The 26,684-nt window shown below is 40.2% G+C and overlaps 1 protein-coding gene across 2 annotated transcripts in view; it reads left to right on the forward strand.

Annotated features, from left to right (window-relative positions):
* The first annotated feature begins 1,622 nt into the window (after window positions 1-1,622).
* znf385d (zinc finger protein 385D) overlaps window positions 1,623-26,684 on the forward strand; it is a 101,454-nt gene continuing 76,392 nt past the window's right edge. Inside the window, exons 1-2 of one of the 2 annotated variants that reach the window (XM_051076015.1) lie at window positions 1,623-1,899; window positions 10,554-10,696. In XM_051076015.1, coding sequence (XP_050931972.1) covers window positions 1,878-1,899; window positions 10,554-10,696 — 165 coding nt within the window. In that variant the 5' untranslated portion in view covers window positions 1,623-1,877. Of the gene's footprint in view, window positions 1,900-8,058; window positions 8,269-10,553; window positions 10,697-26,684 lie in introns of those variants that run through there. The other variant, XM_051076014.1, reaches the window with a different exon arrangement.

The raw sequence follows: 26,684 nt of genomic DNA on the forward strand, positions 1-26,684 counted from the left end.
TGCTCCAACAACACACGCACATCACAAAGTAACATCTTGTACCACTAAAAATCAGAGTTTAAATTAGCCATGGTTCCAAAATAAGGATGGAGATAGGAGAGACATCAGATCACAGACCTGCTACATGTGTACATGGTTACTACAGCTGGACACAGTAAACAAGTTACTACACCGCCAAACAGTCATTTCACAAAAATGCTCAGGCATTCATGAAATTTATTACAAGGACAAAGCTGAAAATACAAACGATAAAAATATAATATCACTGCGTGTTTGGAAATCCTCCTAGCAATGTGAAAAGCAAGTAACTAAAAACTCAAAAAGACCCACATAGCAAGAAAAACCAATAAAAAGTTATAGGCTATGACATTACTTAAAACATCAAAAGCCAGATTATAAAGATAGGTCTTCAGGTTCCTCGTAAAAATACTGATCAATCTCCAAAGCAACAAAAAACATGATTTATTCCAAAAGAAAAAAGGGCTTGTTAATGTTAACATAAACCATGTCAAATCAAAGACAGCACCTGAGTTCTGTCTCAATTTCCAGCTGGAGTGCTTCCAATCAGCTGTGTGCTCCCTGCAGATGCTGCTATATGTTATAGTAATATTAGCATTTAAAGCAAAAATTTCTTATTACAGTCACACAAGAGACCACAGCCGCAAGAGCCGCACTCCAGATGGTAAGAAAGAACGAACGACCATGCGATGTGTGATTTCACATGACTTGTTTTGACATTAATAGACTTCTAAAAGTGAGAATACATCACGTTTTTGTCACACTAGCTTTAAGTGTTTTTTCCACCTTCATCCCAATTTTTTGGCCACTTAAAAGCAGAATAACGAGCCGTGAACACAACACTGGCATATTACCACCCCATTAAATTGGTATAGTGACCATGCTAGCAATCAACTGCTTATTTACACATCCCCCCAGGCACAGAGCAACATTAGCAGTCATCAGGAGTCATATTTTGAGCCATGTGGTGAATCTAAGTTCAATATTCACTCTCCTTTTAGCTTGGTTTTTGTCTCCTCCAATTTCCTACATGGTGCCCAATTTCAAACATAACCCAATTTCTCCCAGCAGCAATCTGTGTTGTGTGTTCTGTTGGTATGCATTAAACGTGCTGAGTGAAAGGGAGAAAGCGTTAAGAGACACAAAGGGTAAGTTAAGGGAGGCGATGAGAGAGAAAGAGAAAAGAAACCCTGCAAAGATATTTACAGAGGTGGAAACAGAGATATGGAAGAAACATAACCAAGGGAGAGTGAGGGAACAGTCAGAATAAAGAAAAAAGAAAAGGAGCGAGCTGGAGATAGAAGCAGGGAAAAGGGAATAAGATCAAATAAAGGAGAGTCAGCAGGGGGAAAGCAAGAAGTGTGAGTGAGAGAGAGGCTTGGTTGACACATAAAACAAAGATGAGACACCTATAGAGAGAGAGAGAGAGAGAGAGGCATTTGTGGAGAAGAGGCTGTTGCTGGAAAATGTAGATAGACACCTCGGAGAGAGAAAAGAGAGAAGCGAAGGGATCTAGTGTGTGGAGGGGCCAGAGAGGAGGAGGAGAAGGAGGAGGAGGAGGAGGAGGAGGGAGGGGAAGAGCTAAAGAGGAGGGGAGGGAACGAGAGAGTCAAGGGAGGACCAGTGTGTGGAGAGAGAGAGGGAGAGAGAGGCAGATACGGAGGTCCACAGACAGCAGCGGCGTGCAGAGTGCAGCATGCAGACTGGCCATTGACGCTGCTGTTGGATTGAACACACATGCACAGACACACACACCCCTGAGGAGTGTATGAGACATGCCCAGGCTGCTGTCCATGGACACACACACACTGGCAGGGCACCAGAGAGGAAATACAGCAGACCCCCGAGCCTGAGGAGCTATGGAGAGCAGCATGTTCTTTGGTGAGTTTGTATTCATACGTGTGTTTGCATGGTGTTTACATGCACAATCTCATCCTCGTGCATGTGTGTCCGTATAGATCCCTTTATGTAGGTGTAAATGTGTGTGATCTTACTTGTTCTGGATACTAAAAGCATGAAGACAAGAAGCACTGGTTTCCATTATAGGAAAAGAGCGTGAAGTTACACACCTAGGAGTCCACTTTTTTCTATGTGTGTGTGTGCTTGCTGCATGTGCTTTATCACAGTCAAATGCAGAGTATAAGTACACTCTCCCCTCTCCTGAATGTGAATGTGTTCCAGGCTGCCTGTTACTTGCTCTGGAAACTAAAAAAGATAGATAGGAGAGCTGGTTGCTGTTAACAGCAGAAAATAAAAAAAGAAGGAGAGCGTGAAGTTGCACCCCGAGGGATACTAAAAGAGTTGAATGAACCTGCTCACCAGGTAAACCCTCCTTCCTCATGCTCATATTCTGCTCTGTTGGACTAAATCCCAGGTGGCACAGTTGTTGCGAATCCAAGCTTTGAATTTGATTGTGGCTGTCTGACCAGCTGACCGTCCGTTGGAATCCAAATAAGATCGGAGTTGCCAGCCTGGAGAGCCACTTGATATTCTGTGTAGGATATTTAGAGAAATTGAAGGAAGGCTCCTTCCATTAGTTCTTATGGAGGAGACTGGAGGAGGCTTAGGAAGACTTAATGCGTGAGCGGCTTCTCCTCAAGTGCTCTTCTCACGGCTGGCTTACAGTCACATTGGAGGAATAATTACACAGGGATCCGGAGTTCTGAGGGGGTGATTTGTTAAATGAAAGACTCTTTTTTTTTCATCCTGGGGATTAAAGCGATCTGAAGTTACAGACCGTGGCTTGTAACAGCGAGAAGGATTTTCTCCTGTTATGCCGTACACAGTCGGAGGGAGGGGGGAAAAGGAGAGGAAAAGGGAGCCGGGAGCTTATAAATGAATAAGCTGTCAGGTGCGGAGACAGCTTCAGCTCTTTGAGATTCACCGCTGATGTCGGTCAGGTGTGAAACTGCTAGAAAGCAAAGAGAAAATGAAGGTGATGCAGGTCTGGTTGGATGGATGGGTTTTGGATTTGGCCCCGTTTAACCCAAAATCATGAGTGAAGTGAAAGTGAAGGCACTTGCTGGCCTTCAACCAAAGAACAGTTTAAGAGAGGTTTCTAATGCTTGTTTTGTCTGTGTTTTTGTCAGATGATGCACTATCAAGCATCTTATCTCAACCACTCAGTGTAAAACACAAAAAAACCACAAGGAGTAAAGGTCACTGTTTGTCTACAGGATGTGCATCGTTTTCGCATTTATGAATGCAGCCCTGAGTGCACGACTGAACTGCTCAGAGAAAATAGATGGTATCTCTTGAAAGATTAATAACACAGTTTTTAAGCAGCTCTGCATTGCTGCTATTTAACTGGAACATGTTTTCTGTTAAAATGATTTATAGCAGGTGACATATCATGAGAAGAGCTCGCAAGACTCTTGACCTCCTCGCAGCGAGATACTGAGATGGAAAAAAATAAATAAACAGATCAGAAAGATGTCCTTCTTGCATTACACGCTGTCCACATACATCAAAACCAGGCAGTACAAGAACCGTAACCCAGCAGGCTAATAGGTCTTGAGTGCGTGCTGCAATCTAACAAGCTATTAGTGTTGTTGAGTCGAAGGCCCAGAGGAAATCTATCCGGTGTGTCAGGCTTTGCGGTCGGTGTTTAGCAGCACATAAACGTCTTTTTGGTTAACCTCAGATTACAGAGCGCATGGGAAGTGATTGTTGGATCTGATTCAGAGACAGCTGTGTTTATTAGTGAGCTACACTCATGACGGGCGAGAGCTACAGTATGCTAATCTGGAGGGGATGCAGGCAGCGTGTGTTGTGTAGCTCGGAGCCAAATGAGTGCTGTCTGCGACACACTGGTGAGATTTATGGAATTTCATGAGAATATAGAACTTATCCTGCAAAGGTTAATTGGAAAATCAGTGAAAGTGTGGCTTTTAGAGAATAAAAAACGTTTTAAATCTACCCTTTGTACTCACTTTGTTCATTTTAATAGGGGTGAAATGATTTTATCCTCCTCCCTTGAAGGGAAGTACTGATCTCAGAGCATGTTATGGGTCGCAGAATACAATCAGCGAACTCTATGAAAATACAAAGGTGTTAATCACATCTGGAACGTCATCAGCATATGAATGACTTTCGGTGGAATTCAGATTTATCTAATAATTGGATTTATATTTGCTGAGGGAAATGGATGGCCATGCGAAAGTGATCTTTTTATTTTGAGGCTCTCAGGCTGCGTGGACTCTCAGCTTCTCTGGACAGATCTTATCGGAGCAGCAGTAGCAGCAGCAGCCAGGTTCAGGACACTAAGAGGAGGCGGAAGGTGGAGGAGAGCGGCACAAGATGATTAATTATTAATGCCAGTCGGCGTCCTCCAGACATCATTTTAACTCTCTCCCTCTCTCGACATACTGCCGCAGGAGTAAAAACGTTGAGCTAAGATAAGTGAATCTTTCAGGAAGGGCAATGCAGAGGACAGTCTGAAGCACGGCCACGGTACCGTAGCCACTCACACTCTGTCCACTGAGCTGCTCTTAACATATCTCGTACTATATGTGCTGCATCATTAAACACAGCCTCAAAGAGAATGGATAAACAAAGGCCAGTGGGTAAAAAACTTTCATCAATTCTGATCTGTTTCAAATGTTTCCAGGAGTCAGATCTCATCTCAGTTCTACATCATTACACTTCTGGGCAAGGCAGGCAAAAAAGCATCTCCAAAAGCCCCAGGTTCAGTGTTTGTCAACTGGCTCGTGCTAATTTGATTAATTAAAATTTAGTTTAAGAAAATACACCCCTAAAGCATGATACCAACTGACATGTTAAGGTCTTTGAAGCTGCATTAATTTGTTTTTTTCTTGGCCTTGTCGGAGGAAGAACTTCACAAAACAAGCTGAAAATAAGACACATTTAACATAGTGGCCTTATAAAGTTGATATGGCTCGTGTGTTGGCAAACTGTTTATACATCTAGCAGGCGAGGGGTAAATTAATATTCATTTGGAGTCGTGTTTCTGGAGACATGATGAATGAAGTACAATATCCACTCTCCTTTTAGCTCTGATTTCAGCTTCTAACAAATTAAAGAAAAATCTGTGGCTCTTTAGCTTTAGCACATTTGGTGTTCAGCAAGTAGCGTACATTGGTTTTGTTTGTTTTTGACCTCTTTAGTTTAAAACAGATGCCTACTGGTGCCGGAAAAGGAGTTATGAGGAAACACCAAAACAATGAGCTGAAAGATGCTAAAATGCTCCATATTTTTCTAGCGAAACCTGCAAAAGGGGTGATCCTGTCATTTTGCACTAGACCACTGTATACACACTACCTCATTGTGTTGTGTTAATGTTTGTTGTACTTTTATCTCATCTCTATTTTTATATTCATTATTATTTAACTTAATTTTATTCTTTTTGACATTTTATATTTATCTGTGCTGTCATTCAAGAGTTGCTAAATGGTGTTTCATTGTTTTGAAAAAACAGTGACAATAAAGATCTATTCTATCTATTCTATTCTAATTCTCATCTTTCATATCACATGAAATAATTTGATCTCTTGTTAATATCAAAACATTGATTAGTGCAGCTTTAAGGCCCTGCTTTATTTAACTGATTTTGAGACCCTGTCCAAAAAAGTTACTGCTGCAGAAATCTAGTTTTAAGACGTTCATCATGTCACAATTGTGTAGTAATTACGGTGCAGCTGAACATGTACTCTACCACAGGAGTGCTGTATACAATGCACAGAAAAGACAGGGGAAAGTGGGGTCAATTGGGGACTTTCTGCTGAGGTTAATCCGACCATGATTAGATCCAATTTTATGTTTTATATTTTATTTGAATATGTTGGTTTCATGTTTGTCGTTCATCAAGAACTGCAGACTGAGAGTAATCATTCTCTGCAGCTTTCTGTGTGGCCTAAAATAAAAAATGTAAAAAAATCAAATTTTACATAGACAAACATTTTATGACCTCAAACACTTATAAATCTCAAATTTAGTCATCACATACTTGGTGTCAGTGCCTGCATGAGGGGCTCATTGTAAGAAGTCTTCATTCAGCTACAAGACTTCACTCACTTATGTAAACAGACCAGTGCTGGAGGTAATAGTGACACATAAGCAGCCTGTTCACTCAAATGACCTTCTGTTTTCTATTTCTATCTATCTTGATAAGTACTCCTAACAGAGAAGTAGATTACAGGTTGCAGTTTGGACCAGACTGAGAACAAAACAGTGATTTCTTCCCTTTTCCACAGTTTTACTCAGCCGAACTCCCAGGCTGCTCACACAATTTTCTACTAGTTATTTTAATGACTGTCACCTGCTGACCTTTCAGTGTGGAGTGACTCTCCTGAGCGACTCTACATGCAAAGTAGATGACAGTGTCAGCTGCAGAGACTCAGCCCACCTGGGCGCTGCACTCTGCCGGTGGAGTCAGAATTTAGAGGCTGTCGACAGAACTCAAATATTAACATTTTTTTTAGCCAAACTCTTGTCAAATATTGACACTTCTAACAAAATGATAATTACGGATGCCATCTGTGCTTCTCTGCCAGAGCCTGCTGTAGATGGCTTTTTCTGTCTTAGTGCTGGAATATCTTCAGTGTGAGAGCCAAAGTCAGTCAGTGTGTTGCTGAGGGTCCAGGTTAAAGTTCAGTTTAGCAGCCATGAGCTCATTTTCCTGCTCTGCCTTATCTTTTGTACTTTTGCTAGCGGTGACAGATGAACAGGCTCAAGAGAGTTGAAACACTAACCTCTGCTGCGGGTTGGAATGTGCTTTTGTGTTTGAACATGTTGGCTGGATTATGATTGTTGCGTTACCTTTCACAAAAGGGGACAAAAGGAAATCAATTTGCCTTTTTACACCTCACACAGTGTGAGGTTTGGGAAGACTGTAAGGCTTGAGGAGGTTAAATCATGTAAGGAGAAGACTGTGTCCAGTGAGGGAAAATAAGCACAAATACTCTTCAACACAAACTTGTGCTTTTTAAAAGATATACTACTATATACTTTTGCAGCTTTCATGGTGTTGCTTGGTTGTTTGGTCCACCACTTTGGTCCAGACTGAACAACAACTATGGGATGTATTGGCATAAAAGGATGAAATTAAACAACTTTAGCGATCCCCTCACTCTCCATCTACAGCCATCATCAAGTTAAATTTTTAATTTGTCCAATACGTTGTTTGTTGTTTATGACCATGTAACAAGCTGATGTTAACATTTAGCTCAAAGCACCACTGTGCCAGAGTACAGTTTTATTTCTGTCAATGGTAAATGGGCTAATTTGTATAGGCCTTTTCTAGTCTTAGGGATCACTCAAAGTGCTTTACACTACAAGTCACATTCACTCATTCACACACACTCATACTGCACTTCTATATGTACAGTGCCTGTCTTGCCTGTTTTAGTCTTTGTGCTAAGTGCTTTTATTGGGAAGTATTTGGAGACGGTTGAATAAATAAATCTTGACTTATTTATACTTTAAACGGTTTGGTGTGATAAGCTTTAGTTACGTGTTAGGTAATTTTTACTATATTTCCATTTTACTCTATCCTGCTTCATTTCATTGCACTAAGAATTAATGTAATTTTTTCTACTACTTTATGTATTTAACTATAGTTATTACTTACTTTATAGATACAGAATAGCACATAAGGTTGATATTAGTTTTAAGAGGAGCAGCTACAACGTTAAGACTTTAATAAAAAATTAAACACCGAATAAAACAGTCCTATTCTGCATAAGTGAGTCTGTACTTTTACTTCTAATGCAGTATTTTTAAAATTATTATATGCTTCTTCCACCTAACGTCAATAGGAAAACAAGACTTTATTGTGATTTCTTCGTCAGTGGTGGAACAAATCATCTCTCTGTGATGTTAACAGAGTAGAAAACTCACAGACCTCAGTCGTGGTGACATGTCAGATTTCATCTTCTATCAATCAGCAAACTAAACATGACCCCATCAAACAAATTCAGCTTTCAGTTTGTCACTCTTCATTTCGCTGGAGACTAATCCCACACATTAGCCCTGGTGAGTTTGAACGGGGCTGTTTTGACTGTGCACGTCGGAGCGGTGAATGGTGGATTTGGCTGGGCGCGAGGTGAGGCGTGCCTGTGGGCTGACGTCAGGCCGGCATGTCGAGAGATGGCACGGTTGGATGATCCCTACAGAAGGACATGCTTTGTTAAAGTTGGGACTAGGACGTGCCTCCACATGAGAGACGGCATGTGTTCTTTTTCCAACAGATGGCAGCGCTCCGGCGACTGGAGGGAGAAGACAGAAGACAGAGTGAGAGAAGGGGGGACTGTCTGTGGTTTTCCCCTCTTTCTCTTCTTGTCTTTATGACTTTTGCTTTTCATTTACCCCTTACCACTGCCTGGGGACCAAAACGTGGCAAACCTTGTTTTTATTTGTCTCTAGACGGTGGTTTGATACTGTATCTGCCAGCGCTTTAGAGCCATGCTGGCCCAGAGTTCTACTGTTGTTAAATGTGCAGCGATAAAAAAAAAAAATCATCCCTCTGGTTCTCATTAGAGCTTTGCGAAATGGCTTCTTTAATTCCTAATGTTTTGGAAGGCTGTCACGGTTTTCTCTGCATTTTTTTTTTTTTTTTTTTGATCCCACCGTGTTGAAATCAGCCCTGTGCTGTTTCCAATTGGTGGTTTATAAAGCGCTCTGCTGGCGTGGCGCACTCACATGACAATAAAAGTGAAGTATTTACTTTTGTTTTTCCTAGAGATGTGTGGGCCAGGCCTTTCTTGCCATTGAATCATCTTATAAGAGACACTGTGCCTGCTGCAGTCATTCCACATCAGCTATTTGTGACGGCAATTTCAGAATGAGAACATCTGTTTTGGAGAGATAAACATCATCGCAGCATCACGCAGTGGTCATCTGCAAGTACAACTTATTTTCACTACAGAGGTCGGGTCTGATTGTGATTACAAGACGGAATTTAATTCAGAAGATTCACAATCCAGGAGCCAGTGGATGACAGATAAAATCTTTCAGTCTGTTAACAGTAATGGAGATCATTCTTTTAACCATGGTGGTGGTAGAAGTGCTGAAGTGCAAAAAAGCCACCCCAGACTGTAGAAATACTTCATAACTCCAAAGTCCTGCAGTTAAAATACAGTGAGTGTAAAAAAAAATGGTAATACCCAAAATCTGAGACGTAAGAAGAGTTGGTAATGAGATATAAAAAATTAATTATGGTTCTTGAACCAGTTCAGGGTTCTAGGAACACTGGCACCATCCAGCAAACCACCCAGAGTTTCCACCAGTTTAGAGAGGGAACCACTGTAATCAAGGATCTGTCATTAATGGAGGCCATTGCACAGTGCACAACAGTGGATCACACTGACTAAATTCAAGCGTTTGTTCATGTTATTACAGATATTTGTACGGCAGGCTACTACACGCTCATTTTTTCCTGATGATTTCTCACATGCCTTCCCCAATGTTGCCTTCTCCATCCTCTCTTACCAACCTGTAGAATATGACATGGCCACCAGTGTCATCACGGTTTGCACTCAAAAACCTGCTATTTTGTAGGTTTCAGCTGGGAACCAACTTTTCAGGGACCTAAACCAATTTATTTGAAATGCTCCAAATGGTTCAAACTTGCACAAAACTGAACAGAAACCATTCCATGTTGTTGGAAAAGGGCTATATGTGGATGACAAAAAGGGATTTAACTAGTTTTCAAATCTACAGTTCGGTTCCACACTGCTAATTACTATTCATCTGGAGCTAATTAAGATAGCTTAACTTTCCTGCAGCGTGATCACTCAATCATGATGAACCAAAACTGTTAAATGACACATGCAGTTGGAAGACAAGTAATATTTTCAAAACATACAGTATGCTCTAACTCTAAATAGAATAACAAGAGCTCAACAAGGTGCACCTGCAGTGGTGGTAGCAGGCTGGGGTGGAGGGTTGGAAGGTAGGGTGAAGAGTGTATCATGGTTGCATCTTTCTGTATCAGGAAATGATATTGTGGATGATTGCATCACAGTTTTTGGTCTCAGATTCAGAATTGGTATGCCCCTAATGATAAAACAATCTCAGCTGAAGGTCCACTTACTTGCTGTTTTGCAGCTTTCAACCACATTGCACCAGTCTAAATCAGCTGATGTGTGTGTCAATGTTCCAAAAAATGTTGTAAGTGGACCATGAAATTCCCCCAAAGGTATGATTCAAGTTTTTTTCCAGAGTTAAAGTATTCAAACCACACAAATTGGAGATCTGGGGGATTTCCGTGCGATCAGATGAGTTACAACCTACTCTACAAACTGCCAAAAAATATTTTTACTCCTGGCATTAATTTAAATCAAATCAACTTGCACCATAAGCTCTGGAACCACAGTAAGGAATGTCTGCCTCAGTGGCCTTGGTTCTTCAAGCACCTAATAGTTAAATAAAACACTTAACACAAATAAGATGCAACACAGACTAAACACACACACTCTGAAGGTTCACTTGGATGTAAACTGGAAGGTTTTGGCTCGAGTTTCTGTCCCTGTTGCTGTCTGCAGTTCAACATGTTGCCTTTGCTCTCCCTCCCACAGGTAACACATGTCAAAATGGCCTCATGCCTGCCCTGGTGCGTCCCACCCTGCCTGCCGTCCAGACCTCACTGGGCATGAAGCAGTTTCTCCCGTTTCCATTGGATACAGCCTCAGCGGTCAGCCTCTTCCCAGGATTCAACACGGTCAGTCTCATCTTTATCATAATCTTATTGTGCTGCTCGCTGGCTCTGATGCTGTTTGACCCTTACTAAGGTTATTCTGAAGGATTCTAGTGTTCTAAGTTGAAGAGAAGACTGATTTTGCTTTTTGTTTGTTTTTGCTTTTCCTCCACCATATCCCTGCATCTGATCTCTGTATAAGGAGATGTTTTTTTTTTTTGTTTTTTTTTTTAAAGCTGTTATTATTGCCTAGAAGCTAAAACAAGCAGCTTTTACCTTTGCCTCAGCAATGTCCAACCTTACTCATCCTCATTTGGCCAAGTTCACGCATATCTCTTAAAATTGCCCATGAAACATCTCATTAAGATGATGTTTTTAAAGCTTTAGTGCAAGACTTTGAACATAAAAGGAATACATTTAATGGTGTTGACACTCTACTAAAGAGGAGTGATTCTATCTGTGGAAGAAGTGCATGTTTTGTAATGCAGACATTTACTCTGTGTGAGTTGGTCTCTGACAACTTTATTTCTATTGTTGAAAACATGTAATTTCTCTCTTTGTAATGCAAAAATGCAGAGAAGCATTGATGGTGAAATGTGTGATTACTGTGATGTAATGAATTAAGTCTGCAGATAGGCTGCATATTCAACTTTGTCTTGGTGATTTACTGACAGCTCCGTCTTTAGGCTGTAAGACCAAAACTCATAAACTGAGAGCAGGTTATTTCTCTTTGAGGAATTTTGCTGCCGAGTACAACTCATCTCCTTGTTAACGTTCACATCTGTTTTCTTTTTTAACTCAAACACAGAAACATAGTTTACCACAGAGAAGGCTGAAAACTATCGTCTAGCAGTTGTACAGAATAGCTCTGTCTAAAACATGACAAAATGTAGACCACCTTTTTTCACACTAACGGCTGCAAATAGTGTATCTTTTACGCAGAAATGCTGCAAAGCAATGTAAATAATTTGGCAAAGCAGGTCTGTAATTTGGTACTAATTATAGGGAAAATAGAGACAGTGTTGAGTTGTTACACTTGTAATTATCTAAATCCAATTAAATGCTTGTGTAACCTAGAGTCAATGCACAGCTGCAGGTTAGCCTGACATGCAAAAATTTGAAATTTGTCCACAGAAGAGCAGACAGTTCAACATGCATGGAAAATAGAGTTTCCAAAAATATTTACTTGGATTTAAAATGACAATGCTTTTCTTTCAATGACATTCCTGTTTTCTTAGTAATTAGGACCAAGTTACAGTTATTCACTTGAAATCGAAATGGTAATTGGCACACTAATTGAAAACCAAAACAGCTTTCTCTCATAGCAACTGCAGCATCATAAAACTTTTTTATGGTTATGTTAAGCCACTGATAACACTTGGTTAATGTTAGGGAACAGTCATGGTCTTGGTTTAATACAGTAAAAACTCAGCACTCACTTGAAACATGACACAATGTGTTTACTTTGTTAACAATTAACCCAAACCCTGATCTTTCCCTGATCTGTAACCAAAGTGCTTCTGTTGTGCCTAAAGCTAACCACATGTGGGTCTCCGGTGACAAGTTCTGCGTTTTGTTCATCAAGAAGCCACCCTGAACGCCTCCCCTACGAGTTGCCTGTGGTACAAAAATGTAGCACTTCTCACACTCGATACTCTGCCTGTGAACATAATCCAGGCTGCAATTATGTTTCCCGTCGCAATGTAATTATAAAAACACATCAGTATTGAGTAAAGGAAGTTTCTAAGAGACAGGGATGCTCTGTAAATTTGAATGTGATTCAGGGGTACACAGACAGAGGGTGTCACAAGCTGTACAGATTGTAAAGCTCCCTTAGGCAAATTTGTGATTTGTAACATTGGAATATATCAACACTGACACTGACTTGACTTGACTTGGGTTGAATGTCGCCTTCAATCTTTCTCTGGCTGTGCACTGACTCCTGCTCGATGACTTTGATCCCCTCCCAGTCAACAGTATTGCCTGTTTTACTTTCTATATGTCAGTATATTTTAGGTATACTATATATTTCTTGTTATTTTGATGCTGGAAACAGGTTCAATCATGTTTTTAAATTCGAAATAATTCCTGAAGAGCTCATTTTTAAAAAGCAGGGGTGTCTTTTTTCAGAGACAAACTCTTTAATTGGCCATTTCTCCACTATCGGTAACTGGTGTAAACAGCTTTCTGAAATGCAACGGTAGCATGTGGCTACACAGACCTTATTGGATTTGCAACCAGTGAGGCGCTACCTTTTAAATGGAGCACTCACCCGATGTGCACTTACTGTACCAGGACTCCTGTGTACAATGGTATGGATCTATTGATTTTCTTTTTTAAAGCAGAGAGTAATTATGAGGAAATATGTGGCCACGCGCATATCGAATCAGCGAGGTCATCAAAAAATATGATGACTCCTCGAAAAAAGAAAAACCCTGACAGATAAAAGCCTAAAAGGTTTTTGTTTTTTTCAGTGTCTCCTTTTGAATTACAGAGATAGCTCAATTTAAAATCTGCTGGAAAGGGAGGCTGAAATATTGAGCACAGCTGGATAAGAGTGAGAAAAAACACACACATGAAGGGGGAAAAAAAGCAGGGACATCACGGTGAAAAACCGAGATAACCCATGGGAAGACAGATTGTTTCTGCAAGGAGACTTTCATGAGAAAGTTCAGGAATACTGCTTCCCTTTCCTCACCCCGTCTAATCTGCATTTAACAGACTTGTCTGCAGATAATAAGTAATACACTGGGAAGCCTCCAAATGGTGGAAAGCTGATACTAGATGAACACAAAGTAATCACCTCTCGGTCTGTGCTGTGCACAACACTCTCACTCTCTCAACCCTTCACCTTTCTCTCTGTCTCCCTTTTTTGTCACGTATTATCTCAAACTTTCTTCTGAGCCCCTGATTTCCTAATCACCAGCAGAATGCAGTGCAGTTGTAAAAGGAGTTGATACCAGAAAAGAGTTCATACATGAGTCACTGTTCTACATACTGTTGTGCTGCCTACACAAGCCCTTTTTGCAGTGCTTTCGACACCAGTGGCAGTTTGGTTTCAGTGGTGCAACAAAGGAGCCTGCTTGCCAGCTTCTAGGTCTGATCGCAGGTTTTTCTGTGTCACACAGCGGGTGGCTTGCTGGGTGGGAAAAGATGTTTTACCAATCATATAAACAGTGCTGGAAGAACTGAAATATCAAATCAGTGCCACAGAGGAAAAAACTAGATTAGAAACAAGCAAGTGTTGGCAGTAAATCGTACTCAGGCATCTTAAGTAAAAGTACTCCTTGTGCAGAGCTTTCTTTCCTTTTTGCTTTAAGATCAGTTGGAGAGGGAAGGAAATGAGTTTAGATGGAAGGAAATAAGGACTAAAAGAAGGAAATAAGAGATGAGGTCAGTAAGGACACAAACAGGGACAGACTGGAGAAAGTAGTATGTATGTATGAAGGACAGAAGGAAGGACAGGAAAGATGAAAAAAGATATGCTCTGAAGTAAAGTATTTGAATAACTTTCTCCATAACTAAAACGCGAGCGATATGGCTTTACTCGAGCAGTTTTATTAGAAGATGCAGATCTGATTATAATTGTGCACAGAAACCAAACAGCTGTTCCATAGAGTGCAGCAGACGTGATTTACAGATCAAGCTGAAGCTAGTTTCCATCTGCACTCCCACTGAAAGCACACACACGCTTTTCTATCTGCCACGATGAGGTCAGATTTGCTTACGTGACTCCAGGGCTCAATAAACATTTATGCTCCCTTATTCAAAAAAAGAAGCCAAATGATCCTATAGATGATGATGACAGTTCTTCCATTAACGCACTACAGCAGCAAGAACACACTTCATCCTAGAAACAGTCATATTATTGGATGTATTTTTCATATGTACTACCAAAAAAAAAAGGAAATAGAGAAAGCATGTGCGTGTCCGCACCTGCATGAAATTGCACTAATACCAAAGTCTCTTGTTGAGCCTTTGCGCAATCTTGTTCTGGGTTGAGTGACTGACACAATCAGGAAGTCCTTAGCTGAAGGGAAAGAAAAGATGCTTGTTTTCTCTCCCCCCCCCTCCCCCGACCCCACACTCCCCACCAGTGGAGGGGAACTGTAACACATGGAACTGTAACAGAAAGATTTGGCTTCAAGACATGAAAAAAAGGACTTAATACATGTAACTGCGTGTGCACAGAAACACAAGGGGGTAAAAAGGTCTTTCTGGAGGCTCCAGTTCAAAAGGAGCTTTCAGACAAACAAGGTGATGTAGTTCAGAGCAGGGCGGAGAGGAGGATTAGGAACATGCTGTCTTGTTGTTGGCATGTTTTTATTCCCGGATGGTGAACAGGTCGACTTCCAAGAGTTGCTGATTGATTTAAACGAGAGTGTTTTTTTTTTTTTTTTAAATCAATGTGTTGATCTAGTTTATTGTATTTCTATGCAAGTGTTGTTTTATTGTGCTCAGGTTTCTTGTTAATATTGTTTTCTTTTTATCTATATTTATCTAATCTCACTATTACAAACTACCACAATTTTATAATACTGTTTCCAGTGATACCGTATGGTTGCAACTCCTTTCAAATACAGTATATGGTTGTATCAGGTCAATGATAATGAATTATTTTCATCCATGTGATCCAAGTTGATTGATGGACAAAATCTGATTTATATCTGCGTACATACCTCTGTCCAAAATCAAAACAAAATTAAAGCCTCTCATTTAGATTACATTGCCCATTACCTGAAAACCTCCATGACATATGCTTGGCTTTGTAATTGACACTCCAGTCATTACACTATATTATAGAGGATTTCGTCCACACCCTGACCTCTTTTTGTTTATATAAAAGTCTGGTCCATTTGGCAGCACCTTTGCTTGTCCTGTAGATAAATATACTAATGACATATCTAGATGAAATTAATCAAAACGTATCTGGTGTAATCAAAATTTCTGGCTTTGTCCAGTACAATGTTCCTTATCTGTTTTCATATAATCACTGGAGAGAGTCAGAGTCTGGATTGTTGCACTCCGGGGTCAGACTCTGGCTTTAGAGCAGCTACAATGAGGGCGATAACAATGATGAACATGTCACATTTCATTGCATCCTCTTAAGGCTGTTGGGTGAGTTCAGATTTCAGGAATGTGAAATCGTGGAAACTTATTACCAAAATTAGACACATGGATGTGTTGAGGATGGTGCATTGTTTCTCCTACCGAGAACTGGCCTCCTCACTGCAAAGTAACTGAGTGAGGAACTTTTGGGATTGCTCTGCAACTTTCAATTGATTCAATCGCAGAGGAGTTATTGAAATTGCCACCTTGAAAGAAATGGAGCAAACCAGAGAAGAAAAGAGGGGAAAAGAGGAGGGAGAGTTCTATAGGAATGGGTGAGTTTTAGAGTGTAATGAAAGAGAAAAGTGAAAGGCGGGAAAAGTAGTTTTCAGTGTAACAGAGTGGATGGCCGAGCGAAGGAGGTGTGTATGTGTGTGTGTTTGGTTTGTCTTTCTTTGGCCCTGAAAATAAGATCTGTCTTGCCTGGAGCTTACATTTGTCTTGAAGAAACAATACAAACTCCATTTCCCCCTGCAGAGTAATCAGGAATGTGATTTATTGATTCTGTGTGCAGATCTGCACGCTCGGAAATTGCTTTGTAGTCCTGCAGCAGCAGTGACACACAGGTCTCAGTCTGCACTTAAGACAGCATCACAGTCCATTTCAATGTGTACCCACCCTTGCTAAGTCAATGTTAGCATCAGTGGCTGTAATGGAAATGTGCTCTTTGACAAAGCACATAACACAGTGAGTAACAAAGTCAGAGGAGTTCTTTTGTGCTTTAAGGGTTCAACAATTCTGCTTAGTCTGGTGTGCGCATTCACTGCTGTTTGCTATAGAGACAATAGTATCTTTGGGGACATCATCTACCAAATAGCAAGCTAGCTACACAGCTATATCCATGAAAAATAGCGAAATAAAAATGGCCACAATAATAGCAACTCATGAGATTGATGCAGCTGTACAGGTAGTTGTACGTCAACTTACAGAAATAACAGCTCTTTAATTGCCATATTTCTCAGCTGCTCCCAGCAACCAGTGCTACAGCCTCTGTGTCGACTTAAAATGAAATAAGCTTGGTTAGAACAAAACAAAACAAGATAAATCCTCTTGAAACAGACGTTGGCTCACATAAGCACAACGTCAGGCTGAATTAATGAAGTAAAACAAAATGCCAGTTCAGTCTGATTATCGGCTACTTCTGCAGTTTGCACAGGACATGACACCTAAAGGATAAATCTTGTATATTTGACCCTCATTTTCTCATATTTTTGGGTGCAACTGATTGACAGGGCCAAAATCTTTGGAATCTGTGCAGTATTGAGCAGGAACAACATGCCATTGAGTATATACATACAATGTAATCCAATGTGCCACGTCAAAATGTATCTTGTCAAGTGCTTGTTTTTGCCAATGACAGGCTAAGATTGTTGTTACAACATTATGGATAACATTCCTACAGAGACAGACCTTTTTATTAAAGATCGAGATCTTTTTAGTCTGAAAAAATGTTATGTATCCTTACCAGACTTCATTGACAAAATCATTTTACCTTGCAGAACACGCAGGTTGCAGTCACATGCTTTTGGGTCAAATTCAGCTACGATGACAAGGTGTTTCGTTCCCAATTGTAATAACAAAGCATTCAGACTTTACTGCAGCTCTGATTCACTCCACTGACTGGCTTCTTCTCCACAGTGATGTGGGCTGATGCTAATCAGTACTGGTGTAGTTGCTTGAATTGTTGTTCAGTGGTTTTTCTGCTTGACTTGTGACACAAACTGTGACAAACTTGAAGATAAATCTGATAATAAAGTCTAATCTAATCTAAATACACTATTGTAAATTAAGTAACTCCTGTGTTTAATTGAGGATATCATTAAAAGAAATTCTTCAAAAAAATACTCATGGAACCAGCAGTTCTTCCCCCTATATAGCTTTACCCTTTCAAATTTTTTTATTGTTGACTTTCAAATGACAAATGATTGCTCAAGGCATGCTCTGTATGATGATAAAAATGAAAAGAACAAAGGGTGAGCTGTGGCTGTTGTGCAGACTCTCATTTGATTTACACATGTCCCATAAACATCTAATGGACTCTATAAATTTTATTCCCGGGGGAAGCATGCAAGCACACAAAACAACGGGGAATGATCAAAGCTAGAGAGCGAGTGGGACCACCACAGTGCCAGCCGCCTTCCTTCCAGCGAGTCACACCTGCTGGAGTGGAGTGCATATCTGTCTAATGCGCAGCGCAGCGGCCCTTATCATTTAGCCCGTGCTCTGGGGCTTTTTAACCCCCTGAACTGAGTGGAAGCTTTATGTTGGCGGAGCTCGTCTTGATGTGTTCTCCCACGATAATATTTCACTTTCTGGATAGCTGCCAGCTCGCCGCTCTCTCTCCCGTGGAATGCAGAGATAATAGTGGGGAGCTCAAGATGATTTTTTATGGAGGTGCTTAGTGCCAGCTTTCCAGGCGAAGCCGCACTGATGCTGTAGTCCAGTGTCTCCTCCTTGTCTGAGTAACCTGCTGCTACTGTACACTGCAGTCAGGCTGACAACTCTCAAAGCTCCTCTGGGTGTTTAAATTCAGTGAAATGTCAACCACAGTGTGATAATTGATGAACACAGGAGTTTGAATCGAAGGACAGTGATGTATATTTGTTTCCCTCCTGTGTTCCTGTGCACTCCCTGCACATCAGAGGCTTGGATGTAAGAAAGAAATGGAAGACTGGAGCAATATGTTTTTGCTTATTTGATGGTGTTGCCATGTGTTTGGGGTTCTTTGAGGCGATTACAAAAATATGTCAGCTTTTACTGCCCATCTGGTCATCTTAAAACAGGGAATACTACTCAATTTGAAAACTCAAGAAGGTATGTAGCAGTTAAGAAGCAGCAGAGTGTTTTAGATTTAGATCTAGGTTTGTGAGAGAACTGCGGTCACAAAAACTCACTGGATTATTGTAAACAACAAACCACAAAAACAACAAAAGTGTTGGACCTTGATGGTACAAGGTTTGAGGATCATTTAGACTGTCACTTCATTGTGCGATTAGTTCATTTAAAACTGATCTGCTGGAAAAAAGTTGCCCGAAAAACCAGTCTGTTAAAAATACTGTCTTTTCAGTTGTTGCATGCAAGACCACAGATGTTGAACAGATTATCACGATGCTGACGAAGCTTAGTTGAGGTGGAGATGCCCATTATTGCATATCAATGTGGTTACTCCGCTGTTTAGAGGATGCAATTAAAATAGATTCAATTAAATTAGACTGGATTACACTTTACTATCAGATATATCTTAAATCTGTCTTTTGTTATAAACATGCTGTGCTTCAATTAAAAGGAAACAAACCCAAACATGCTGAATAAGGCACAGAGCATCCAACCAGACCTTAACACCAAACAGGCAGCAGTGCAGAAGTAGGAGGAAGAATATGGTTACACTCTCCAAAATAGCTGCACGACTGAAAACACCTGATGCAGGTTCTCCTGCATCCTATGATCAGTTAAAAAGAAGAGAACGTTTTTCAGATATTACATTATACTAAATGATTTAAGAAAAGCCTCTTTGATTCTTAAGCTAGGGAATAAGATGCCCTAAACAGCTGAAAGATAATATACTGTTAAAACTGAGTCTGCTCGACTCTGAGCAACCTGGCTGAGGCTGCCAGTGTCTTCACATCCCATTATATTATGAAACTAAAAGGGACATGAACTTGTGTCATACCCCTTGACACGAGTGTCACTGGGGGAAAATGCTCTTGACAAATAAAAGCTGTTTTGAAAAAAGGCATTTTGAAATATAATTAAATGAAAATGAACTCCAATAAGCTCTGTTAAGAGAACAAGAATGATGATAATGAGTTGTAATTATGATAATTATTTGACTTTAAGATACTGAACTGAAATACTGAACACGTTGGGGCTCCATATTTCTGCACCACAAGTTTTTTTTGTGCACAAATCAATATGCTGTTTCCAAAATCTTTTTAGAAAAATACTAGATAGCATTGACTATTCAAGCTTCTAAAAAGTATTTAAATGAAGCAACCAGAGATGGGAACATCAGTTTTGGTTTAACAGCTCATAACTCACATGCAGCCGTTGACAGAGAGTCATGAGTCAACACTGCTTTGCTGACCTAAATGACTCGTACGGCTGGGTTAAATCTGGAAATTCTGTATTTGGAAGTTCATCAGATAACCTGAATTACTTTATCCAGCCCGGTTAAATTGTATCAGCCGGCTTAATAGCATCATCCTCTTCCTCTTTCACGTCAACAGCCTGTCTCACTGGAGACCTGAGTCTGATGTTACTCAGCCAGAAAACTTGTGGTTTGTCTTTGCCCACTGAGGTTTAACTCAACCAGAGATTGCCTCTGAGAAATGTTTATACCAATAAAACTTTAACATTCTGCACATTGCAAACATATGCACATTGGTAAATGGAGTGCTATTACCCTTAAAGACAGCTGTCTCTGAATTTCCAAGGGCTGAACATGCTCCATCTCTGACATCCGCCCATCAGTAATCTCCTGCACTTTGTGTGCGTGCGTTAAGCCTCGCACTGTACCATGTTTCACTGTCAAAGCAGAAACAGCTGGCGTACAAGTGCAAGCACTTTGCACCTGTATCACCATTGTTCCCATAATGAAAAGCACACCAGTCCCAGAGGGAGAGTTCAACGGTGTCTTTTTGCACAGAGACAAGGTTGACTCTGGGATTTATGAGAGTGACAGACTCCCAGGACTAAATCATCATTTTGATGAGGAGGCCTGGGGTTTCCTCAGCCGCCTGCCAGTGGTGTGAAGTCTTTGGACACACCCTGTCTGCAGTGATACCTCCCCTCTGTAAAGCCTTCTCACATGTATTTTTCTCATAAGCAGTGTTTTTCTCTTTGTGAGCTTACATAAATGTGTCCCCAGTGTGCCAAGAGAACTCAAACAAGGGTCAGCCGTAAATCATTCATGCCGCAAAGCCCTCGTAAGATGATGGCAGTCACCTCGGCGTTGAAGAGACTGGGCTGAAAGTTCGTGGTTTGAATTCCTGCTTTGCCTAGGAAAATCTATGTGGGGAAAATGCAACAGCTGTCACTGTGTTGCAGTTTGAGAAGAGCACATAACCACAAGGTAGACCCCCCCAAGCACAACTCGTGAGTGGAAGTAGTCCATATTTAACAGTGCAAGGCTTTACTGTAGTAGATAATATGTGTAAATATGTATAAGAGAAGCACAGAGCGTTGATAAAGAGAATGCTGGCTCTGCAAACTTTCCCTCCATTAAGTGGAGCTAAAGAATACCTACATCAGTGAAAGCAGGATTAGAAACTTGAAGCCCCACAGGGCCTAAAGGAAAGTTACAGGGAATGCTTCACGTTCGGTGCATTGTTAAGATTCAGTGTTTGCAGGTGGCTCATGCATTTTTCTATCCAAGAGCATTGATTTTGGAAATCCAATAGATGGCCATGCTCCTCGGGCTCCTCTCTCATTACCACGGTATCAGCCTTGTTTGATATTCATGGTGGAATATTATGAGAAGATAAATCGTTTAATCTTAGTTTTCATTGAACCCTGTCATGAGTGAGACGCTCCTCTCCATCCTATGGGTGTAGCTGAAGCAGTCTGATAGAATGATGGATTAGAAATTAGCCAGTGAGGGAATTTTGCAAAAACACGATCGAACTACATCCGCTTGAGTTTCGCTGCACTAACAGATGGTGCTTTATATGCATGACTTTTATAGTTCTGACTTTGTACTTTTCCAAAGCTTAAGATAAGCTACATGCTAAAAGCCAAATGAAGTATTTAACGTCCATAATGACTATAATTTGTATTCCATAAAGGTGATTTTTCAATTTTGTTGTGCTGACAACTTCAGCATTACACTACTACTGCAAAACTGTTATCGTTACCACTTGTCAGAGAGATTACCTCAAAAAAAGTGGGTGTACTGTAACAGGTTTCTCCTTAGATTTCCTGTTGAAGTTTGGGTTTCAATAGGGGGGGAGACTCTTTCCTTTTTCTGTTCAGCTACAGTCTCAGTGACAGTGACATAGTCATTACTTCTATATCTACATCTTTACAGATGATCCAGACGTGTTTGTTTTCAATAGCCTATAATAGGGGAAATGTATCCAACAAGCCCCATCTCCAAGATTAACATGCAAACCTTTAGTGCTGCTTAGGTCTCAGTGTAGTCAAAAAATTGTAACTGCATAAACTGAGGTGAAATGAGAAATGATTTTTGAATTAGATCATGAATTTTTCAAAGATTCTCACCTTTACTCTGAGCATTGTTAGAAATGACTGCTCTTTTTTCATTTAGCATTCAAAAAAAAACCCTAGATTTTTGTAGAATAACAGATGAAAAAGCTTTGGAGAGGAAAAACTGAGAGAGGCCAAAATTGACCTTTAATTAGATAATTACATTAAATAGCCTACTGTACGTGGTTGCATTACAGCCAGGTGTATTACCATAAGAGCTGACTGTTAGTATGTTACACTACGATGGTGCTGAATGGAGTGTGATACTTTAAGGTTATAGGAGGACCTGGTGCAGAAGGGAGTTACGGTGTTACATTTTTATCTTTCGTCTCAGCTGGACGGGGGACAGAGCGTGAGGCTGCCAAATGCCTTGAGGGAGCTCTCCCAGTTCAATATTTCATCCTGACGGGGCCCAGTGGTGTGAGAGGGGTCAGCGGTGAAGAGCAGTGGGAAAATGTGGAGGGAACATTCATACCTGGTGAAAAACACCATGTCTGTGCAACAGAAGTGCAGAGAGAGAGTAAGACGGGGAAGGAAGGGAGTGCAGGAAAAAGGGGTCAGGATTAGAGAGAAATGGAGAAAGAAATCAAAGTGGTGTCTGGAGCTGGAAAAAGGCTGAGTATTGGAGGGTGGAGAAAATATTCACAGTGAAATAAAGACAAAGGAAGAATATGACAAGGAGAGTGAAAACAGTTCGATGTTCGCCCTTGTTCACACTGAAATTATAGATATGGCTGGTACACCATTTCATTTCATTTCCAACTGTCTTTTCACCTTTATTTTGCAATTTTATTCCTTAATTCCCTTCACCAAGCAACCCGGCTTTTTAGGAAATAATGAGATATGTTCATATGAGGAATTAAATGAAATCAACATCTATCTTACTTTCTCTGTGGCTCTCAATTATTCTGTGTTAACTAATTGCACTTAGGGAATAAACAGAAACACTACATTTTAGCAAAAAGCTACACTTACTTCTTGAGTATTAAGTACTCAGTCTTAAAAGCCTCCACCCAAAGGAAAAACAGATAAACAAGTATAATCATCGAGTGGAAACAGACTTTTCCCCAAAGGCTTTAAGAAGGAAGCGTAAAGTTTGAGGAAGATCAAACAGATCTTTACTAACTCAGTTAAAACCATTAGAATATGAAAGAAGGGTTTGAAGATAAGAAGCAGATTTTATGAATTTCATTCAAAACACAGACTGTGTGAATTTTCCTATTCAGTGAAGCGCTCAACATCTCAGCAGCTCTTCTGCCTTCTATCTATCTAAACTATCAGTCTTTCCTTCCTTGTGTGTATGTGTGTCTGTTAGAGTCATTATATCCATTATACTGTGCATAATTGCACACTTTAAATTATAATTTCCAAATAAATATAGCGTCTAGTTTGGAACTGAGGCATACCCAGAAATATTACATTTGCACAGTGAGTAAGTCGAGCTGAAACCTAGAATCCTTTTAAGGTAGCAGGTTTTATCATATGCAAATGCTTTATACAAGTTACACATAGCAGTAACACTTTATTTATTTTCTCAATAATTTCTTGAAAGGTTCCTGGAAAGAACCATGTATTTTGGTACTAATTGCAGGAAAATTAGAGGCAAAGTTCTGCGACTTCCAGATGAATTTCCACAGAAAGTCCCCAATTCAAACCCTAGTGAATTTTCATTACTCATTTATCTATCACTGGAAATTTTATTCTGCATTTATTCTGAATGGTGTGTTTATTTGTACAGACATTGCTTAAATTACGTTATTATTTATTGATGTATTCAGTTCATTTTGTCAGTTTTGGGCTCCACAGTCTGGTATTCCATATGACTGAAAATATTACACACGGTCTTTAGAGCTTTAACGCTTGGCTTTTACTTTGGAAATCTCACAGTTGGGAGTCATCATCACATTTTTTACCTGATAAATGCACTGTTTTAATATTTTGGTGGTCACTCACCCTCCTCCAGTGTCATAATGTTCTGTGTTTTCTTATGAGCACCTGGAAGCCTGATCTCAGTCATTATAAGCCAATGAAAACCCCCCTCGGATTTGACTTGCTAATTTCTGAAGCCCTTCCCATGTGGCAACAATCTACGACACCAGCTGATGATGAACTAACGGACTGGGTCAGGTGGCGGAGGTAATTGGGAGACACATAGGGGGGAGGATTACATTTGACAGGTCATTCATCCCACTTTAGTTAATAGTAAGTGAGGCTGGTGGCTGTGAATAGGGCATTTAGACTTCACCAGTGGAGCCCTCGTTGACCAGTCGTTCTCTCTCCATATATATATTTTGATTGATTTGAATGTATATTTTAAATACCCTGCTGACTTTACAGACTAGATTCCTCACTACCTCATGGGGCATGTGAACAGAACACCTAGTATAAACACTACATGCCTCAGTCATACACATATTTTAAATATAGCCTACACTGTATATAATGCATTATAACACAGGCATCTGTTGGAGAGGTATGTGCTCTTTAGAGGCTCCTCACTCTTACTCAGTGTGACATACACCTTTGCAACACATACCATTATAAAGCCTCCAGAAGTGCCACTGCTGCAATAAGTTACCTAAATGTGGAAGCACTTTCTATGGCTTTTATCAGCATGAAACTCTCCTGGTTGAACAATCAGTAAAAATAAATAAGCAGCTATGTTAGAAAATATCTGGTTCTTTGATAAAAAGTTGAAGATACAAGTCTATGGATATAAGACTATAAGGGCAAACTACAATTCCCAAAGTGCATTCTGTTATGAACACCACTGCTGGCGTGCCAAAGCTAAAGATTACACTGTTGAGAAAAATAACACTATAATCTTCAGTGCACATTAGATAATTTTGGAATAATGCTGCAACTGTAGCTCAGTGTTTTGTTCCGAACTGGCCTCATCCATGGCGTTGTTTTGTTGCGTATGAACCTGTCCACCCAGGCCAAACTGTTGATATAATTAAAACTAATGGCTACAACATTAATCTTTGTAAGGACTGTTAGAATATTTAGGGGACTTCAATATTTCTGTGTTAAGTAACAGTGAAATGAGGAAGACTTCAGGGTGGATGGTTTGTCTGTAAAGTGTGAGACTCTGAAACAAAAATGGTGGCTCATGTCTTGTCTTTTATACCAGCAGTAAACACTGGTTTCCTTTAACTGTAACAGCAATCCTTCCCTAACCTTAATCAAGCAGTTTTAGTTGCTTAATCTCAATCCAAAACCATTCATACCACTCATTTTTGGAATAATATGGGCCTTTGAAACGTAAGACATTGTTTCTGTTTTTATCTGAAAAGTGGGTGGGTTTCAAAACCAGAATTACTGCTTCCAGTCTTGTTCATAGAGAGCAGATTTACACCTCCAAGCCCCAGCATGTAATTTGTTTGACCACATAAATTATTTATTCACATGCATAATGAAAGAGTTATACTGCAGATGGAAAACCACCATTATATGTGTTGCTTATTAAATGATTAAGCAAAATACACACCTTTGTTTACACACCTGTTTACCGATGTAAACAAACCATACCAGCGAAAAGAGTTAGTTGTTGTCTAGAGTTGGTTTCTACATAAAAGGGCTTGTAAATCACTTTTAGAGTGAAGAGCCTGTCCATGTGTCTCTTGTCAATGTTTACATTTGAGCGATTTGTTGTGCCTTTGAGTAAATATCATGCAAACTTGCTCATTCAAAAAACAAACGATAGTTGATGCAGGATGATGAACACACATCACTTACTGATAAATACATAACTGTCGCTGTTCACAGGAATCTTTTTGTTCCAACTAATCAATGAGTGGTTTCCAAATGTTGCCTTCAATGCCAGAAATCTCCATCCAGATACTCATCAAGTTATTCGTATTGATCAGTCGACCGCCTGCAGTTGTGTTATAGTCATTTTATGCTGTTGGGGTATAAAATGTGACTTGTTTCTCCGTCAAAGCGATTGTAATCTCCTCAAAGAGAGTTCAGACAGCCGAATTAAAACCAAAATGTCACATAATTGATTATTTTGCTGCTTTGTTGTGTATTTTAGATCCAGCTTTTTTGTTTGACACTAACTCCTTATGTCACACACACAAAGCCACATCATAGACGGCCGTATATGAAGCCTTGTGCAACCAAAACAGATAGTGCTCAGTGTGTGTTTTTGTCCCTCTTATCAGTCGTCTGCTGTAAAAGTCAGCCAGTCTCAGCTTGACCATCTCAGCTCATCACTGTCTTGTCCTGTCACATTATCCGGCAGCGCTGAGTGGGGAGCGTCAGCAGCGGCTGCCGTGCTGGACTTTGAGACGGACAGGCCTTCTGCAGGCTGTCAGATAGTATCCGGCAAATGACCTGCTTATTCTCCCACATTGTCGACACGCTGCCGACGTCTCCCCTGACAGAGACACATCAGTGGGAATCAAAGACACGCAGGCGAATGAAAGAAGACACCCACTAAGAGCAGGGTGAAAGAAAAAATAGATTCACTTATGCTGTTTAAGATACCTTCTCCTCAATACGTTTTCTCAGAAAGCTGACAAACGAAGCAAGCTTTAAAGTCCCATTTAGATTGGACTTCATGGTCATGCACCCTGAAATTTACTCACACTAATAAAAACATTACATATCAAAAAAAGGAAGAGAAAACTTAGATGTAAGAAAAACACACAGAGGGCCAACAACAATCACAAAAAGAAAGCTATTTAAAGCTGCT

This window comes from Lates calcarifer, linkage group LG15, assembly GCF_001640805.2.
Source record: "Lates calcarifer isolate ASB-BC8 linkage group LG15, TLL_Latcal_v3, whole genome shotgun sequence".
NCBI lineage: Eukaryota > Metazoa > Chordata > Actinopteri > Centropomidae > Lates > Lates calcarifer.